This window comes from Cloeon dipterum, chromosome 3, assembly GCF_949628265.1.
Source record: "Cloeon dipterum chromosome 3, ieCloDipt1.1, whole genome shotgun sequence".
Lineage (NCBI taxonomy): Eukaryota > Metazoa > Arthropoda > Insecta > Ephemeroptera > Baetidae > Cloeon > Cloeon dipterum.
Window position 1 is genome coordinate 35,470,088 of NC_088788.1, and position 17,123 is coordinate 35,487,210.

General features: G+C 41.4%; 1 protein-coding gene and 1 long non-coding RNA gene across 5 annotated transcripts in view; both read right to left on the bottom strand.

Moving 5' to 3' along the window:
- kcc (solute carrier family 12 member kcc) overlaps positions 1-17,123 on the bottom strand; it is a 68,756-nt gene that overhangs the window by 15,765 nt on the left and 35,868 nt on the right. For 3 of the 4 annotated variants that reach the window (XM_065485777.1, XM_065485775.1, XM_065485776.1), the window contains 2 exons: positions 6,827-6,906; positions 3,353-3,628 (listed from right to left, as the gene is read on the bottom strand). In XM_065485777.1, the coding sequence (XP_065341849.1) occupies positions 3,353-3,628; positions 6,827-6,906 (356 nt within the window). Of the gene's footprint in view, positions 1-3,352; positions 3,629-6,826; positions 6,907-14,359; positions 14,488-17,123 lie in introns of those variants that run through there. The other variant, XM_065485778.1, reaches the window with a different exon arrangement.
- On the bottom strand, positions 8,795-12,304 carry LOC135941020 (uncharacterized). Its single transcript, XR_010574942.1, has 3 exons — positions 11,125-12,304; positions 10,900-11,012; positions 8,795-9,017 (listed from the first exon to the last, which is right to left on the bottom strand). It is a non-coding gene; the product is annotated as an uncharacterized LOC135941020 (long non-coding RNA).

A 17,123-nucleotide genomic window follows, 5' to 3' on the forward strand; every position in this document is an offset into this window, starting at 1 on the left:
ATGAATGGGGCGTTCGCTCAATTAGAGCAGGGATAAAATCTTTTATGGGTTTTTTAAGACTTTTCAACAAGATAGGAGTAGAAGATTTTGTCTGGGTTATAAATTTCGACTGGAAATTTTCTACATTTTTATTGCAAATCAATTTCTTTACAAGAGGGTCTGTGTTCGTCCTCCTGGATTTCACACAACAACAAAAAAACTTAAAACTCTCAAATTTACATCCAAAATTGATTTTTTTTCATTAATAATATATTCTTAGTAATAATTGTTAGAAGTGGGCGTAACACCCTCCAAAAATCTTAAAACTGAAACATTGTATTCAGTTGTGATATCCACGTTGTAAATTGTCATAAATTCGAGTAAAAATGCAAAGCAAATAGAGACGAGTCGGTATAAATATTAGTACGTCTTTATATACAATCAAAATTTAGTTCTTTTACCGAACAATCTCACACTTTTGTCCAAATATCAAGATATTGAACATTTTCAGGGAGAATTGTATTAAATGCGCTAGTTAAAAAATACAGAAACTTGAGTAGACATTTTAAACTTCTTGCATTGACCACCGAAACTAACGAGACGTGAATTTGTTACGTTGCAAAGATGTGTGAATGATTTAAAAAAAAGGTTAAAATATATTCTTCGTTCTAGAAAATGAGAAAGAAATTTTCTAAACATTTTAGAACCAAAAAACTGGGACATTCTAACTGTTTTTAACAGATCTAACCTTACTTTTGCATGTAAAAACATTGTTTAGACCAAAAAATACAAAAATTAAATTTATTGGAATGAAAAACCCCGCTAAAAAATGAGACCTTGAGTAAAATTAATAAGGAAAGATTTACGCATTTTTCTATTGGTTTTGATTCAATTGATTTTTAGACACCTTTCAGACGCATTTAGATAGTTTTGGCAGTGTCAGATGATTTTAAATATGGTTCAAATGGCTTAAAATTCGTGCTTAACGATTAGCAGAAGCTCAGAAAAAATTGTCAACCGTCTAAAACTGACAGACCTAGATAAAAAGCAACAACAAGAAAAAAAACTCTGCAATCTTTAATAAAAATATAATTTTATGCACAGACAATTATTTTCCCCCATTTTAGTTAAGTGGATGGACGTTTTTTCATAAGACTCCAGCACTCTTAGAGTGATGTAAATTCTCTTTTAAACGCTTTCAAAACTAACGGCCTACTTGCAAGTTGCAGAGAGAATGAACATTTTGCTTATAAACTCTAACGCGTTTTCTGCCTTGGCGCGACGGCTTAGCAAGCAGCATCACGTATACACATATTTCGCCTAATTTCGAGGCGGCAGCACAAATGGCTTGCGAAATAACGTTCCGACGCCGGGGACGCCGCTCGGCGCTCGCTCTCGCACACAAACACACCTAATGCATATTTTCCGTCGATTAAGCAGCGGCGGCGCGGCTTTACGAGCGAGTGGGCAATTTTTCACTCTCGCGAAAAGCGCTCGATTTGAATATCAAAGAGCGAAGCGCCACACTAACATGCAACGACGACCAATTTGCAAAATTAAACGCTAAAAACAGCCCGAAATGCATACAGAGGGAGTTAATTTTTTTAGTTGGCGAAAAAGGTCCGCTGGGACGGCACGGCAAAGTGTTGGAAATGACACAAGCGGACGTGTTTTGTGTGAAAATTCCACCCATGACACACAGGCATGACATTTTATTTTGGGAACGAAAACAAAACGCTTCAGGATGAGTAATTGGATTATAAAAAAATAACTACTAAAGCTAGAAAACTCAGTATCTCATCTCCTCGTGGTGCAATTTCAAAAATAAAGTAAGCTTTGGATTCCTCTCGCAGAATACCAAATTTGATGTCCTATGTCAAGGTCCCTACTGTTAATTTTGGGTTTTAATTAAAATTTTGGAATCGAGCTCAGAGTTTTGGAATTTAAAAGTGTACTCAAACGTTGTCCCAGGACACGTGTGAGCTTGTGTGAAATTTTAGAGTGTTGTTCCTTTTTATAACCAAAATATTCCGCTTCAAAACTAAAACTGAAAAATACGATTTTTTTTAATTTTTCGTGTTTTGAAAATATTTGCATCTCCAAATCTCGGGTTCTAGCGATCAGAACTGCAAAAATTAAGCGACCGTTAGACTCGTCTCAACCTCCCCTGGCCAGCAGAAGTAAAGGGGGTTCTTACCCCTTTCAACCCCCTGTTACAATTTCAATAGCAAAAATTTACTTCTGAAAAAATTTTAAACTACATTTTTTCAAAATAAAACCATATATATGCAAAGGAATAACAAATTCCGGTTATAAGTTTGTGCATCACCTTTTTGAATAAATTTGTTACCATTTACAAAATAATGAACATGTTTCCTCTGTCGCAAGCTTGATTTTCACACCGTTGGTGTCCGCCAACAACAAGTAAACAGTACAATCTAAATTAGTTTACCAAATTTCGCTTAAATTGGTGGGGAATGATTGGTATTTGTGCAGTATTTTGAATGGGACCTCTGCTATGCAAACATTGCCGCAGGGCTTGTGTACGCGAGCCATTATTCAGCAAAGTTGTGTGGCTTTTGTGGGCAACAATAGAGTTCCCTTCCCCCTTCCCGATTTTGTCGCGATGCATTAGCAAACTAATTAATTAATTAAGCATCGCAACTGGCAGTTTGGGAGGCATGCGGTCCACGTGCCTTTCCACATAAACAAACTCGTTCGAATGCATCAAAGCCAATTAAATTTTCATCCCGGCCCCGCGCACTCTCTCCCTCTCAAAAGCCGCGCTTTTTCTCTTGCTCGCGGGACGAAAGGTCAGGCATGATTTATTTAGTGCCGCCATTCAACAGCTTTTCACCGACTGACTGCATGCCGCGGCAGCTCACTCTCTCGGCTCGCGAATTGAGGTGAAAACTTTTCACCGTGCACAAAAAGAGCATGCATTATACGTTTTGTTCCGGATCTCTGCAAATGCAACTGTGAATATTGAGCCGAGACGTGCTTTGCGAATAAATTTCGCCCGACTGAATCCAATCTTATCTGCACATTCCAGGAAGAGGAGGTGCTGCAATTTTCAAAGAGAGGGATTGCATTTTGCGGGAAAAATGAGACAGAAAGTCGACGGGGCGATAAATTTGCACGCTGCTTCTCTTCCGTCTGACAAAGGGATTGTCTGTCTGAGATTGGGAGGCGGGCACCCGACGCTCAAGCCGCTCGACACTCGCAGAACAAATGTGCGACCCAGTCTCTATTATTAATCCTGTCCGCAAAGGAGAAATACCGTGGCAGAGGTATAAATTCCGTTGCCCAGCAGGAAAATTCCAGGTTGGGTAATTTTTTTATTATTTCGGGGGTTGGAAAAATCGATACTCACGACACAGCAGCAGGTGAGCACGATGAGGAATCCGCAAAGGGCGCCGGCCGTGCCGACCACCCAAGTCAGTCTGATGAAGAGGATGACGCCGAAGATGTTTTGGATGCAGGGCAGGAAGACACCGATCAGGGTGCCCATGCGGGCGCCGCCAGCGCCCGCCGCGCCACCCCCGCCAGGTTTGGCCTGGTCAGGGTCGGTGGGCGCCGGGATCGTGTTCGAGTAATTGGCCAAAGAGTTGAGCAGCGTCGACACCTGCGGACGGTCCTCCAGTTCCTCCTGAAATTCACACCACAAAATTCGTGTTAGCAACTTCAATATTTATTTTACGATGAAAATCCAATTTTAAATTTAAACAGGAAGTACAATGTATAAACACTTAAAGACCGTCTTTGACGAAGCTACTGAGCACACCAATCGATTCTTGAGGGTTGAATTAGGTAAAGTGGATGTTTTTCCGACCAAAAAGTGGAGCCGAAGATCGAGACAGCAGCGCTACAGCGACAGCCAGCATAAGTAGCCAGCAGCTAAGCCTTGTTGCTTAGTTGGCGCTGCAGTCTCGATCTTAGGTCAACTCTATATCTAATCATAGAACCGCTCACTTCTTTGATTGGTCGCCGTTGTTCTTGTAGCACGTTTCTGCTGGATTAACCGTATTTTCTTTGGAAATACGAAGAAACTGCATGAAAAATTAGATTTTGAAAAAAAAATGATCAGCTTCTAGTTTTTTGCTCTAAGGCTAGTCAATAAAAAGTAAGAGAGCCCTTGAAACCCCTCCCTGAAAAACGTAAAAATGATCCATCAATCGATTTATACAAATCCAAAATAATAAAACAAACTCATTGGAACAAAAATCTGAAACAAATGATCTATAAAATTTTACGAACCTCTGAATTTCCTTGTTTTTGGATAGAAAAAAGGAAACGCCCTATATATAAAAGGTTAAAATTATTTGACCAGCAAAATAGAGAATAAATTAATTGTAAGCTCGATTTCACCGTGATTATTCATAAATTGCTTTTGTTTTCCTGGTTAAGCTAAAATAAGAAACCTGTTCAAAGCAATTTTTTTATAAATGTTTACAAATTTTCTGCATGTTTAATCAATAGCATCTTTCTGACATTTCAATCAATCGAGAGTATGTACGTGTGTAATCCGAGTGTCTTTGATCGATTGGCGGAAGCGCGAGAGAGGCCGACAAGTGTGTGATCACCGCCTCCGTTTCTCCGCCCCGACCACCCCGTGTCCCGCGCCCAACCGACTAGAGGGGTGACGCGGGTGTAAGGTTTCATTTGCATAACAACGTCGACCAGCCAGAGTGCTGGGCAAACACAAGCGGAAAAGAGACGCGAATGCGAGACCCTTTTTTCATGCGAAATTGTTCTTGCGTTCTTCTTGATTTCACGAACTTGGTTTTCACTCCACGTGGCTACAATTTTTATCTTATTAAGCTCACAGGGGTTGTCGCCATTATTTCTGAATTAGTTCGTTAGCGCGATGTCTGATGAATAATTCTGAATAATGAGTGGCGCAATGCTGAGCAGTGAGAAGAAAGGCTTTTAATGGAGTTCTCGGCAATCTATGTCAACGCCGCGGTCGCGCATTTGCATTTCATTTCTCGCTCTCGTTCATTATCCGCACAAAATCACGGCACAGCGATTCCTTTCAGCGAAAATCGAGTGCAAATGCAAGTTAGGTCGGTTGCATAAGCAAGAAATCTCATTTCCCGCCCTCCCTGCCTCCCCAGCGACAGCGACCCCGGCTTTTTCTGCGCAACGAGAACGACGACAGAGAGGCACTCGAAAGTTGCCCGCTCGCAGTAAGTCTCGCGTCAATTTCGTGCGTCCTTTTCGCTGCGTCGGCCAAAAAGACTTTCGCATTGTTAGTTGAAGAGTTTGACGCGGCGTGCCAGCTGAATGAAACCGGATCCAGCTCCGAGTAATTAAATAGTTGGAACGCGCTCGCTCTCCGGCCGTCTCTACTCTTTATCATGCATCAAACATTGTTATTTGATTGTCTTGAAAGGTTGCTCGGCCTAACTTCCTCTTGCAGAAGATTAGATTGCGCGCAAATCTCATTTGATATGGTCGAAAACTATAATTAATCATCTAAAAATAGGTTTTATCAGGAAAACTAGTCAATTTTGATTGATTTGCATCGTATTCCTACGGGACAACTTACAATTAGAGGATTCTATGTTTTCGATCAGTATATTATAGAAATCTCATTATCAATGATTAATACTTATTGCCTGTCGTGAATTGGTTGATATTGAGCGTATTTTTCTAGACATTTCCCCTGCTGACAGAAAAAACCGTTGAGAAAAACCCGAATTTCCCATTTTTGCGGGTTTTATGGGCATTTCAAAGTGACAATTTCGGGTTTTTGAGCATGATCGTAGAACGAAAATTTGGACACCGTTTAACTCGTATCGTCAATAGAAACAATTTCTATTGATCTCAAAGTGATAAGTCAGAGGAAAAAAATTAATAAGCCGGTTTTTCGAATTTAAAGTCAAATTTGATTATGAAGATCAAACAATTTTTTAGTTTTGGCATTGCCATATATTATAGCGCAAAATACTCCATTAGAACCTTTAAAATCTGGTACAATGAAAATCTTAATTTTTTTAATAAAAATAAAAACAAACCAACAATTTTAGTTTTCAAAAATGTTTGCACGCCCAAATCTCAGCTTCTAATAATCAGATTTTCAAAAACCGCACACCGTTAGACTTGTCTTGATCTCCCCTAGATAGCAAAAGCAATTTCAAGGTGCCAACCCTTCAACCCCCTTTTTGCACCCTTAAAAACCTAAAATTTTACAAATGTTTGGCTTTTTGCACCACACTGCGTGACGGAATTTGATGTTTATCATCCTGAAAATAGAGTACATCATGGGAAATGAAGACGAGTTGAACGGTACCTAATTTTTGATAATGCGACTCTTAGAACTTGAGATTTAGATAATACACTGTTTTTTATTACGACAGTTCCAGAGGGAGAAAAGACTTTTTACATCAAATCCCGGCTTCTAAGCATCAGATTAACAAAAAAACTAGACACAGTTCGACTCTAGTCACAACCACCCCTAGCAATTCTTTAAAATTAAGGGCTCTGCAAATTTTATAGCTTTGATGAACACGCAATTTGGATTAAAAATTAGATGCTGCGTTACTCCTGGAATGGAGATGTGAGATATATCCAACACTTTCTAAAGTGTTTTATGTAGCAAGGGTCCAGTGCTCCTCGTAAGTTGCTCAGCCATCACATATAATCCTGTTTAATGACCGGCTTGAACAAGTTAAAGCGGATTTGCAGCTGTTATCGGACGGAGGGAAAACTTTTGCCGCACCCAGGTGTCTTTGCATTTGCAGCCCGGCCATCGCTCTATTAGGGCGAATTAATAGAGCGAACGATGCATTGTTCCCGGTTCCCGCCGCACTGGAGAGCATAAAACAAATATATATATACAGACCTGGTAGAGGTAGAGGTTGGTGTCGAGGCTGGCCTGCTTCTCGACGCCGCCGCCCTCTGCGGTGCCGCCGCCTCCGTCGCCTGCAACACAGAGAGAGAGAACATCACATCACGATCGTTTCGGATGGCAACATTAAGTGGGGTGCCGGACCAATTTGGCACGGTGTGCGTGCACCCTCAAATCCCTGTCATTTTTCACCTGCCCAAGTGGACAGCGGACACGCGCGCTCCGTCCTCGCCCTCTGCTCTATCGCCGCTCGGGGCTCGTTTTTCACGCGTCAGCTCGGCCGGCACGCGCGCCTCGTAATTATTTCGCGACACTATCGCTATCACAGAATTTGACGTTCCGCTTGTGAAACAAGCGCAGATTGCATCGCAACTCTGGATTAACGATCCGCAGGTGTCTGTCTGGTTGCCATATATCGTGCCAGACCGACAGATACAGAAAATTTCCTAATAATACAATGATTGTTATTTACGACCGTTGTTTTTTTATTCTTGAACAAACGATTGCAAACCGTGGTCTAAGTCCAGGAGATACCTTGTAATTTGATTGGTTTTTTTTTGGAAATTTTCCAAAATATTCTTTGTGAAAAAAGATTAATTTTGAAAAACTTAGCTCATGAAGACCGAGTCCAAATATATATAAATTATACTTCTGGAACGTGCTTGATTTTTCCTTAGAACTTTATTTTAAGGAGCTACACAGGCCAACAATTAAGAACACTTCGCATTGTTTATTATAGCAAGTAGTTTAATTGAGTTAATTAGCTCGTGAAAATCATCAACAACGTGTAATAATGAAATCAGGACCGAGGAAAAGTAAAAATTGAAATTGAAATAAATCGTAATTTTACAGTAGGGAGACAGTGCTTGATTAGCATGCAAACTTTTGAGCCGATTTGTTCAAAATTTAACGGTAGCCTGGGAAAATTTAGGCTTTTTCCTAATTTTTAGTTAGCATTAAAAGGTAAAAAGGATCAATCTCAAATTTTCTGTAAAAGCTTTACTTTATAGAGCTTGAAACCTTTTTTAATGCAGCTAGGATTCATACAAATCATATTAAATAGTTTGAAACAATTATTTTGATGAGGAAAAGAGTTATTCCCATGACACATAAAAAAACTGGTCGTGCGTGGAAAGTAAAAATGACACGCCACTCGATTAGTCTAGACATGTTAAAACCAGCATGATTTAATGAAAAACTGATGCAAAACTTTCAAAATGATTCCAATGCTCAACCAAAGTGGGATGTTATTTTTGTAAAGCCCTGTCATTTGCTTCAGCTTGAATTATTTCACATTGAGGATTTCCCACTATGTTAATTTAATACAACCACCCATTAACGTTTCAAAAAGGGTCGTTTATCAAGGAAACCGTTAAAAGAGTTGTTTGCGTTCGCACTTGAGGTTCACGAGTTGACTTTACCCCACCAAGAAATGAGACGTCCGTGGGCCGTTCAAAACCTGTCTCGTCCAAAGGTCCTGGAGACGTACCATCTGAAGGATTTTGACCGTACCCTGGTACATCCCTGAGTCGTATGTGACGGACGAGTCAAATTTGAGACGAGTCGAGTCCGACCAGTTTGGGACCTTTTCGGAACACCCCGGCCCGCGCGGCCCGGCTCGACCCCCGCGCCCCAGCTGGGCCCCACAGCCTCTTTGGGCCTTCTAAATGCCTTTAGTGGCCCATAGGGACTAGTAATGACCCACGATTGGGCTCGTTTTCAGCTAGACCTAAATAGACGGCAAAAAGACGTACCGAGGACGTAATATTTCAAGTCAGGAAAAGTTTGAGACGAGACAGGAAAAAGATGGCTCATGGACGTTTTTCTTGTCTCGTCTCAATCTTGTTCAGAAACTAGTCCAAGATGTCCTTTTCGCGCTAAGTGTTAGTTCCCTGCAGAAAATGTGGCCTAAAATCTACACTAGAAATGAGGTTAGCTTGAAAGAAAATCAATAAAAGTTTTAGGTTCAAGGTGCTAAGTTTAATAATTCATAAAACGTTTACACATAATATTGACAAGAGGAGGAAATTTTTCTTTGAGAACCTTTTACATAGGAGCGAACACGACCTTTGACTGCTGGCGGCGCGGCACTTGGCAAGCAGCTTTGACGGGGGACGGGGGATGGCTCAGGTTAGGGAGCGAGGATTTGGCGGGTTAGACTCCTTGCGTGTCACCTCCTTCAGACCTGAATAAACACAAATTGAATTTATATTAAGGTGCTCAGGCAGTAAGGAGACACTTCATTGATGTATAACAAAATTGGGCGTGTAAAATGATTTACTATAGAGAGTGCGGCAACGTTCTTCATATCATTTAATATCAAAGTTTCGTTTGTACATCGATTAAATGTCGCAAAATTCAAAATTTATGACTTTCCACTAGATGGAGAGAGAGTGAAGCCTAAAAGAACTGTCTCACAAGACCTGATTCCACCATTTTTCCCAGTTTATTTGTAATTAAAAAAAAATATTGAAATGCTTCATCTTAGAGATCATATTTACTCATGAAGTACAGTGTACCTTTAAAAAAAACAATAATTTATCAATTTAAAGCAGCAAAACATGCAAACTGAGCGTCACTTCTTTAATTATAGCATCTCACTACATAAAATCCTAAATTTTATCGCTTTAACCCACTATTGTAAGGCGGCAAATATTTTAAAATTAATCGTTAGAGTGTTTACTTATGCCAGGGAAGAGCATTGGTAGATAAAAATATGTATATTACACATCATGTAGGCCAATTACGAATTATTTTAAAAGCAGCCGCTACAAACAAAGTGTCTTGCTACCTTGCGGACACCATACTAAGCATATTTGAATAGATAAGATGTATTATTTATTTTTTAATAAGAGTGCATGCTTTGATTTCTTGAATTACGGACAGGCTTTGAAGCGCAAAGTGTGTAATATGTACATTATATACATTATATTATATTACGCATGTGAATAATGTAATCAATTTAAGCATCAATAATAATAAAATAAATAATATATCACATGCATGAACATAAAATACATCAAGTTTAGCATTTAATTTTTAATTGATTATCCCACAATTAGCAGAATTGTAAAAAATTGACACCAAAATAAATATGTGCTGTATGATGTAATCTTTGCAATTTATAAGGGAAAAATTACATTGCATGGTATTTGTGTACGAATGTAAAATATTGCGCATGTGCCGTTAATTTGACTGTCGGTTTGTGACATTACATAATCGTGCACTAGGCTAAAATGATGCATGAAATTTTGAGCAACACAACACGAATTAATTGTTTAATATTAATTGAGCCTCATGCATTATTGTATAATGTACATAATGTCACAAGCCAAAGCAATTGAATTTACTGCATGCATATCCTTTACATTCGCATACATGCATATGTATTGCTGTTTTTCCTTGGTAAATCGTGAAGAAAAAAATTATAGATACATACAGCGCATGTTCGTGCTGGCATCAATTAAAAATTATGTTAATAATTAGAAGAGCAATTAACATTAAATACTTGGTGTATTATGTATGTGCATTGTATGTTGTGGTTAATTGTGTTATTATTTTAGTAGTTATTGGATACTATATAAGAGGCAAGAAATCAAAACAAGAAGTATCTTAAGATACATACTTATTGCAAAATAACCCATGTTAATATATCAATAAACAAAATATATACATAGCATCTGTATGTAATAATAATAATGATTAATGCACGCTATTGTGTTACTCAAATAAATAATATGCATACATACATACTCTTCAAAATGAAAAATGAATGCATAATTATATATGTATCATATCATACATACATTACAATGTAAATGCAAGTGAACATGCATGCAAATACATATGTATGTAATGTTACGTCATACCCACACATAACGGAAATATTGTGCATAAACGCCGAAATATTGTGCATTATTTCCATACATTAAAATATATACATACATAAACCTAATTCATGCATGCAGAAAATTACGTTTGAAAGTCATACATTATTTTGTCTTACACGATGTAGTTCATGTACATAATATATGCGTATCTAAACAGGAAAAAATATCAATTCTTACCAGAAAATATCACAATGCCAGGGCAAGGGGTCGCAAGTTTCAGGGCGTTAGTATCATCCGCTAAGCAGCATAACACGAGTTGCATTGTTGTCACGCAAGCCGCGGGCACGGGTCTGTAAGAAAAATGGGACAAATAATTAATTAATAACAAACAAATCGGCGAAACAGACATTTTGAACTTTGAACCAGCGGCGAGAACAAAATAAACAAATAGCAAGTCCTTACCTGGGGTTATTTGCGGATAAAACAGCTTGTCCTGCATCCTTGGCTTCTTGCTGGTCGACTCGAGGGTGAAAATTCGGCCGAAAATGGGTAAAATTTGACGAGCCGACATCCAACGGCTTTTCTTTGGCACTCGCGCGGTTTGCCGGCGTCTCCGCATGCTCCGGTCGGCTCGGCTGACTAGTGATAATGACTAACTCTCGTCTACAGCGCAGCAGCAGCACGCAAGTGAAGTGACCGGACCGCGCTCATTGGCTCGCTGCAGCTAGTGCGATAATGCGCGTGTTTTTTCAAAAGTTTCAAAGTTTGAATCGCGGCTTCGACTATTCTGGCGAGGTGGCGGGATTTCCGAAGATGAGGAAATAATGCAGCTGCATGCAGCTATCCTATTTCCGATCTCATTAAATCGATTAAATCTAATACAAAATGGCTGAAATTAACGAAATTTACGCTACTTAAAATTTATAATTTGGCGCGCGTGCCTGCTTTTTTTCAACCGCGGATGAATCCCGGCGCAGGTTGTGCACCTTCGAAAATTATCTTGGGTGACGAGAGTTTTGGGCCCGACGGACCCGTAAGGGCTTCGCAGGAGCTCTTCGAGTAAATCGCGTTCGACGATGTTTTTTTCCCCCGCAAATTTTCACCGCTCGTGCAATCCTCGACCATGACCCCTCATCAGATAGGTCCTTGGCTCGGCTTCCATGGGCAATACCCTGACAACCTTTCTCAGGGTACCCCAACCTGAGATCGCGTCCGAAGCGTTCTTTTGGTGCTTTTTCTGCACATTATTTCATAGTGAGAGATGCAATCATAAAATCACACTATTTTGTCCAAAAATTTCTTCACTTGTCATTTTCTAAAGTTGCTAAATTCAAGATATCAAAATCTGGACTCGACACGACTCGACTTTTCTTTGCACCAATTATGAACCACTTTGAAAACATGGGAAATCTCCTTTTTTATTGACAAATTTAGTTTTTGAACTTAAAAGGACCAATATCTTACTCTTAGATTTCAAAAATTTAAATTCTAAACTACAAAATTTGTGAAATGTCCAAAACTAGTCTCGACATGACTCGTCTTTGAGCGGACACAGTCGACATGTCCTAAGCTGGACTTATCTTGACTCGACTCGTCCTTGGATGGGTTTGAAACCACTTTTAAATAAAAGGAAATTCACCGTTTCAATGGTAGAAATTATAGCTTCTTAATCACAAGGACCATTTTGCCGCCCTCAAATTCAAAATTAATTTAATTTAAACTGTTATTATTTTCAAATGTCCGAGATCGGTCTCGACTTGACTCGTCACTAATCGGACACAGTCGTAATGTCCTAAGCTGGACTTGACTCGACTCGACTCGTCCTTGAATGAGTTTTAAACCACTTTTAAATAAAAGGATATCCACCTTTTCGATGGTTGTATATATAACTACTTCTCACAAGGACCACTTTGCCGCCCTCAAATTCAAAATTAATTTAATTTAAACCATTGTTATTTTCAAATGTCCTTAACTGGTCTTGACTCGACTCATCTATTATTGGACAGGACAAAGAGGACGAGTTTAAGCACCGGATTTGGACCGTCCAAAACTGGTCCACACCGGTCCGTCCCGTCTGACTCGTCAAAACTTGTCCAATTTCTTGGTGGGACGTGGAGGGTTGTGCAATTCCACGCGAGGGCCACTTGTTTCGCAAGCAGAATCGAAGCCAAAGCACTTTGCGGCCGCGCATTATTTCATTTTGGCCGGTCGCGTGCGTGACTCGCTCGGTTCGCTCCCGTCTCGCGTGCTCGCCGGCCGGCCGGTCGGCCAGCCGGTCGTCCCGGCGCGAGACGAGACGAGGCGGCCGACTCGCGCGCGCGTTAAAGGGCCAAAGTGGCGCTTGTAATCCGGCGGAATGGCTTTTTAGCGCTTCTCCCAGGCGCTTCTTGCCTTTCACCCGGCGCACGCCCGAGACGCCATTATCATAATTCGGCGATTTGCATAACTCGCTTCTTGCTGCAAGATGCTCTACTTCCGTCGAGATGGGGGCCCTTCGCCCTTCCTTCCGCCTCTGCTCCAAGGCGCGACTTTTGTTTCTCGTTACTCCAAACGGCTCGTTCTTTCGTCACGTAGCCTCCCTAAACCCGACACTTTAAAGAGAATACTGCAAAATCCTGGAAAATCCTTGTTGCCAATGCAGAAACTAATCACCACAACTCCTGCAATTTCTTTTAGAAAAGTGGCTGCAAAGTTAGCATGCTTTTCAAACGGTGAGGACTGTCTCCTTACTTGAAATCCTATTTTATGCCACAAAAAGGTTTCATACGTTGTTGGACAGATCTCGACGAGAGGAATTGAAATCTGCCAAGAAAATGCGGTCTAGCACTGTAAATTTCGGGGAAAGTTCAAAATTTTTAACAAATTATGTATCGATCAACGGCTCATTGCATCCAACAATTCAAATAATTTTCATTTGTCGCCCTGTATCGATCCACTTTAAATGCACATGAATTTCATCCTTGCTGAAATAACTTGTCCGTTCCACATAATTCATGGAAGGGTCTGCTGGTAAAATACCATTGGTTTTTCCATCAGCTGCGGTAACGAATTTAACGAACTATGCACTATGTTCGCAAACGAATAACAATAAGGGCATGCAGAAGGGTTCCGTTGCCCTCTTTGTTCAGAGCGCTAGGAATTTCGGGGAAGCAAATAGCGAGTTCGAGTGCCTGTGCACGCCGCCCAAATCCGAATGGACTGAGAAATGTGAGCAAGTCTAAAGCCGGCCAGAAAACAGCTCACAACCAAATGCCTCGCATTGCAGTTGCACGCTGAGATATATGCGTACAATGAGATAAATCTTTCGGAAACGAGTTTCGAATTCACTATTATTAAATAGTGAAGTTAATTCACATGCAGCAATAACATCATTAAAACAAAACAAAATTATTAATAACGTTTCGTCTCAAATTTAATTCCTAATAGTAAATTCCACGCCGAGTAGAAGATTAAATTTTTGTGGTACTTGCTCTGTTATTTATGCAGGGAAGTATTTATTTTCGAGCGGCCTTTCGAGAAGTGGGGCGGCGTCGAGCCTCAAATCAATCAGCACGGGTACAAAATTAGGTACGAGAGCGAGCGTGTTTATTGCTTTCCGGACATCGACAACGCCGGAGTAATGAGTTGGGACGCTACGCACGAGAATAGAGCGGCACCCTTGACCCGAATAACTCTGGAATATTTCATCCATACTCACGGGTCTTGTACATGTCGCACCTCCGCCGCCAACCACACTTCTTTCAGTATTTTGCGTGCGAGAGCAGCGCGCGGTCAACAAACAGAGTGAGACTGACTGATCGGTGTCCGCACACCCGCCCGCCCGCACTCTCGCGACTCGGACGCACCGACGAGGTGGTTGGCGCAGGACAATTGCATTCGCCCGAAATAGCAGACGAGAGAGCAGCTGGTGGCACGCCAAATGGCCGACGAGTGGCAAGTCGGCGAGCGGCCGCCCTCGCGTCATAGCCGGCAAACCACCTCTGATAATTAATCGCCGACGCTATTTTTAATTGGAATCGAGGCCGACGCACGCAGTACACACTCCCCACGCCGCGTGAAAAATGTGCGGAAACTTGATGGCACCCGTCCACAAACTGCATGCAGGTTTCAGTTTTGGGTCAAGTTTCACCTTTTCCTCTAAAATAATAAATAAATTTAATTAGAGGTCTCAGCCAGCCGCCGGTGAAAAAGGGTCAAAATTTAAAAAAAAAACATCTTTGACGACGTTTCTGATTGTGAGCGCACCAATCGATTCTTGAGAGTGGATATTTTTTCTGATCAAAAAGTGCAGCGCGACGTGCGTAGCACAAATATAACTTTTTTCCCGCCAAAACAATTTGAACGTATATTCGCATGCGTCAGAGCAGGTTTGAGCACTTGCGGAGAGACCGCCTGAACAAATGACTTCGTTGTTAGATCCAGCCAGCTCTCACGCATGCGCACTTCTCGCATTCATATTGTTTTTGGCGGGAAAAAAGTTCTACTTATGCTAGGCACGTCGCTCTGGACCTTTTGGTTGGAAAAATATCCTAAATAATGGTCGGATAAATATACCTAATTCTACCCTCAAGAATCGATTGGTGTGCTCAGAAACTTCGTCATAGACGGTCTTTAAGCACTATCAAACTTCACGTTTAAAATATTGTCAGCCGCGCCAGCCGCCGGTGAAATTGGCCAGCCGCCGGCTGAGACCTATAGTAAATTTAATTTGTATATCTCTGTGTTGATATTAATTTCACTTGAAAGATAAAGCACAGCTCATTCATCTTGTAGCTGTTATTTCCCAGGAAGAACGCAGGCCTAATCAATTTTCCCATCCCTCCATTTTAGCTGAGAAAAGTCGAGGCAGAGTTTTTGCGATGACCAAGCATCTCGGAGAGCGAGCCAAAAAAATTTCGAGTAAAAACAGCTGCGGAAGGAAGAGATCCGTCTCTTTCAAAAAGTGGGCCACGCGCCCGTCGTAGAAATCCGCTAATTGATATATGTCTTCATTAAAAGTTTTGTGATTGCTGCAGCTGCTGCGATCAGGCCGTTGTTGGCGCCCGTTGAATGAAATCGAAAGTCTGGCGTAAATCTTTTCGCCGCGTTCCTCGTTCCGGCCGATTTGGCCGGCTGGGCGGGTGGGTGGGGTGGGTGGAAGTGTAAACAAATTACGCGAGAGAGGGTTTCATTAGTCAGTGGGTCGGAATGGGTCGTCGTCGCAGGTGCTAGTTAGCCTCTCTAATTCTATTTTCGGCCGCGGGCGGATTAAGGCAGAAAAAAGACGCGTGCGCGCAGCCTCGCTCGTGATCCAAGGAGTGATGATGGGCCCGACCCAAAGAATGGAAACAAAGTCAAGGTTAAACGACGCAAAACGGCCCATTAAAAAGGGGAGAGCCATTCCTCAAAAGTGGCATTTACGGGCGACGCTCTGCCACTCTCGGATTTCTCTCCAGGGAGCGCCTAACGAAATTACATAAATATTTGATGGAGCCTGCGACAGCTGACAGCGCTAATTGCGCTTCATTATGTATGAGCGGCGTTTGCCAAAACGTTTCCAGAGGCAATTATGACAGAAAAAACTGGGCAAACAATAGCTAAAAACGGAATTTTAATTACCATGGTACTTGAAAAGGTTTACCACCTAATAAAATAAAAGGTTTTGAAGCAAAAAACTTGAATGCAACGAATTTAGGCTTCAAAGAGTGTTAAAAATGCGTGCTTCGTGCTCATTTGTAGTGTCTGCAGGCGAAACAAATTCTCAACCCCATTTATCACGTAAAATTAATTAATAATTTGTGATACATACGAAAGGAAAAGGAAGGAAATTATAAATTCTTTAATAATGCGGCAAAACGAGCGCTCTGTTGCACTACTGAGAGTTTCGGGGCGAAGTGGAGCAGGTGCAAAGTACATTGAAAAAACCCCTTTTAGTAATGACGCGGCGAGCGAGCCAAGTTTTGCCTTGCCTCTGCAAATATCAGGGGGCCGCGATCAGCAATTTCCGCGCTCCAATGCCACGTGAATTTTAATTAAAACTCTTCCCATTAGCGACACTCGCGGTGATTTTGTCGCCGCAACACTTTGCCATCATCCCCTTTCGGGGATCGAAATTCTTTTGAAAGTCGATTTCGGAAGTCGTGACGAAAATTATGACATCAAATTTATAGGAGCACTTTTTCGCGTTCGAAATCGTCGCCGCAGATTGTGCAGCCAGAGAAAAAGAACGCGCGGCAGCTGAGGAGTAGATCAACGCGAGAAGATTTTTATTTCTCTGGCGTGTGTGCTTTTCTTATTCGGTCTGGCTCTTTTATCCCATGTGACACCCGAAGACGGCGGGCGGAATTCGGTGCAAATCGAGTTAGGGGCGGGCGGGCGCGCACCAGCGTCGTCTGGAGCCGCCTAATCGCCACTAAATCATCGCCTCCGGCAATCCTTCCATCCAACTCGTCAAAAACACCAACAAACTGGCTCGAGACTCT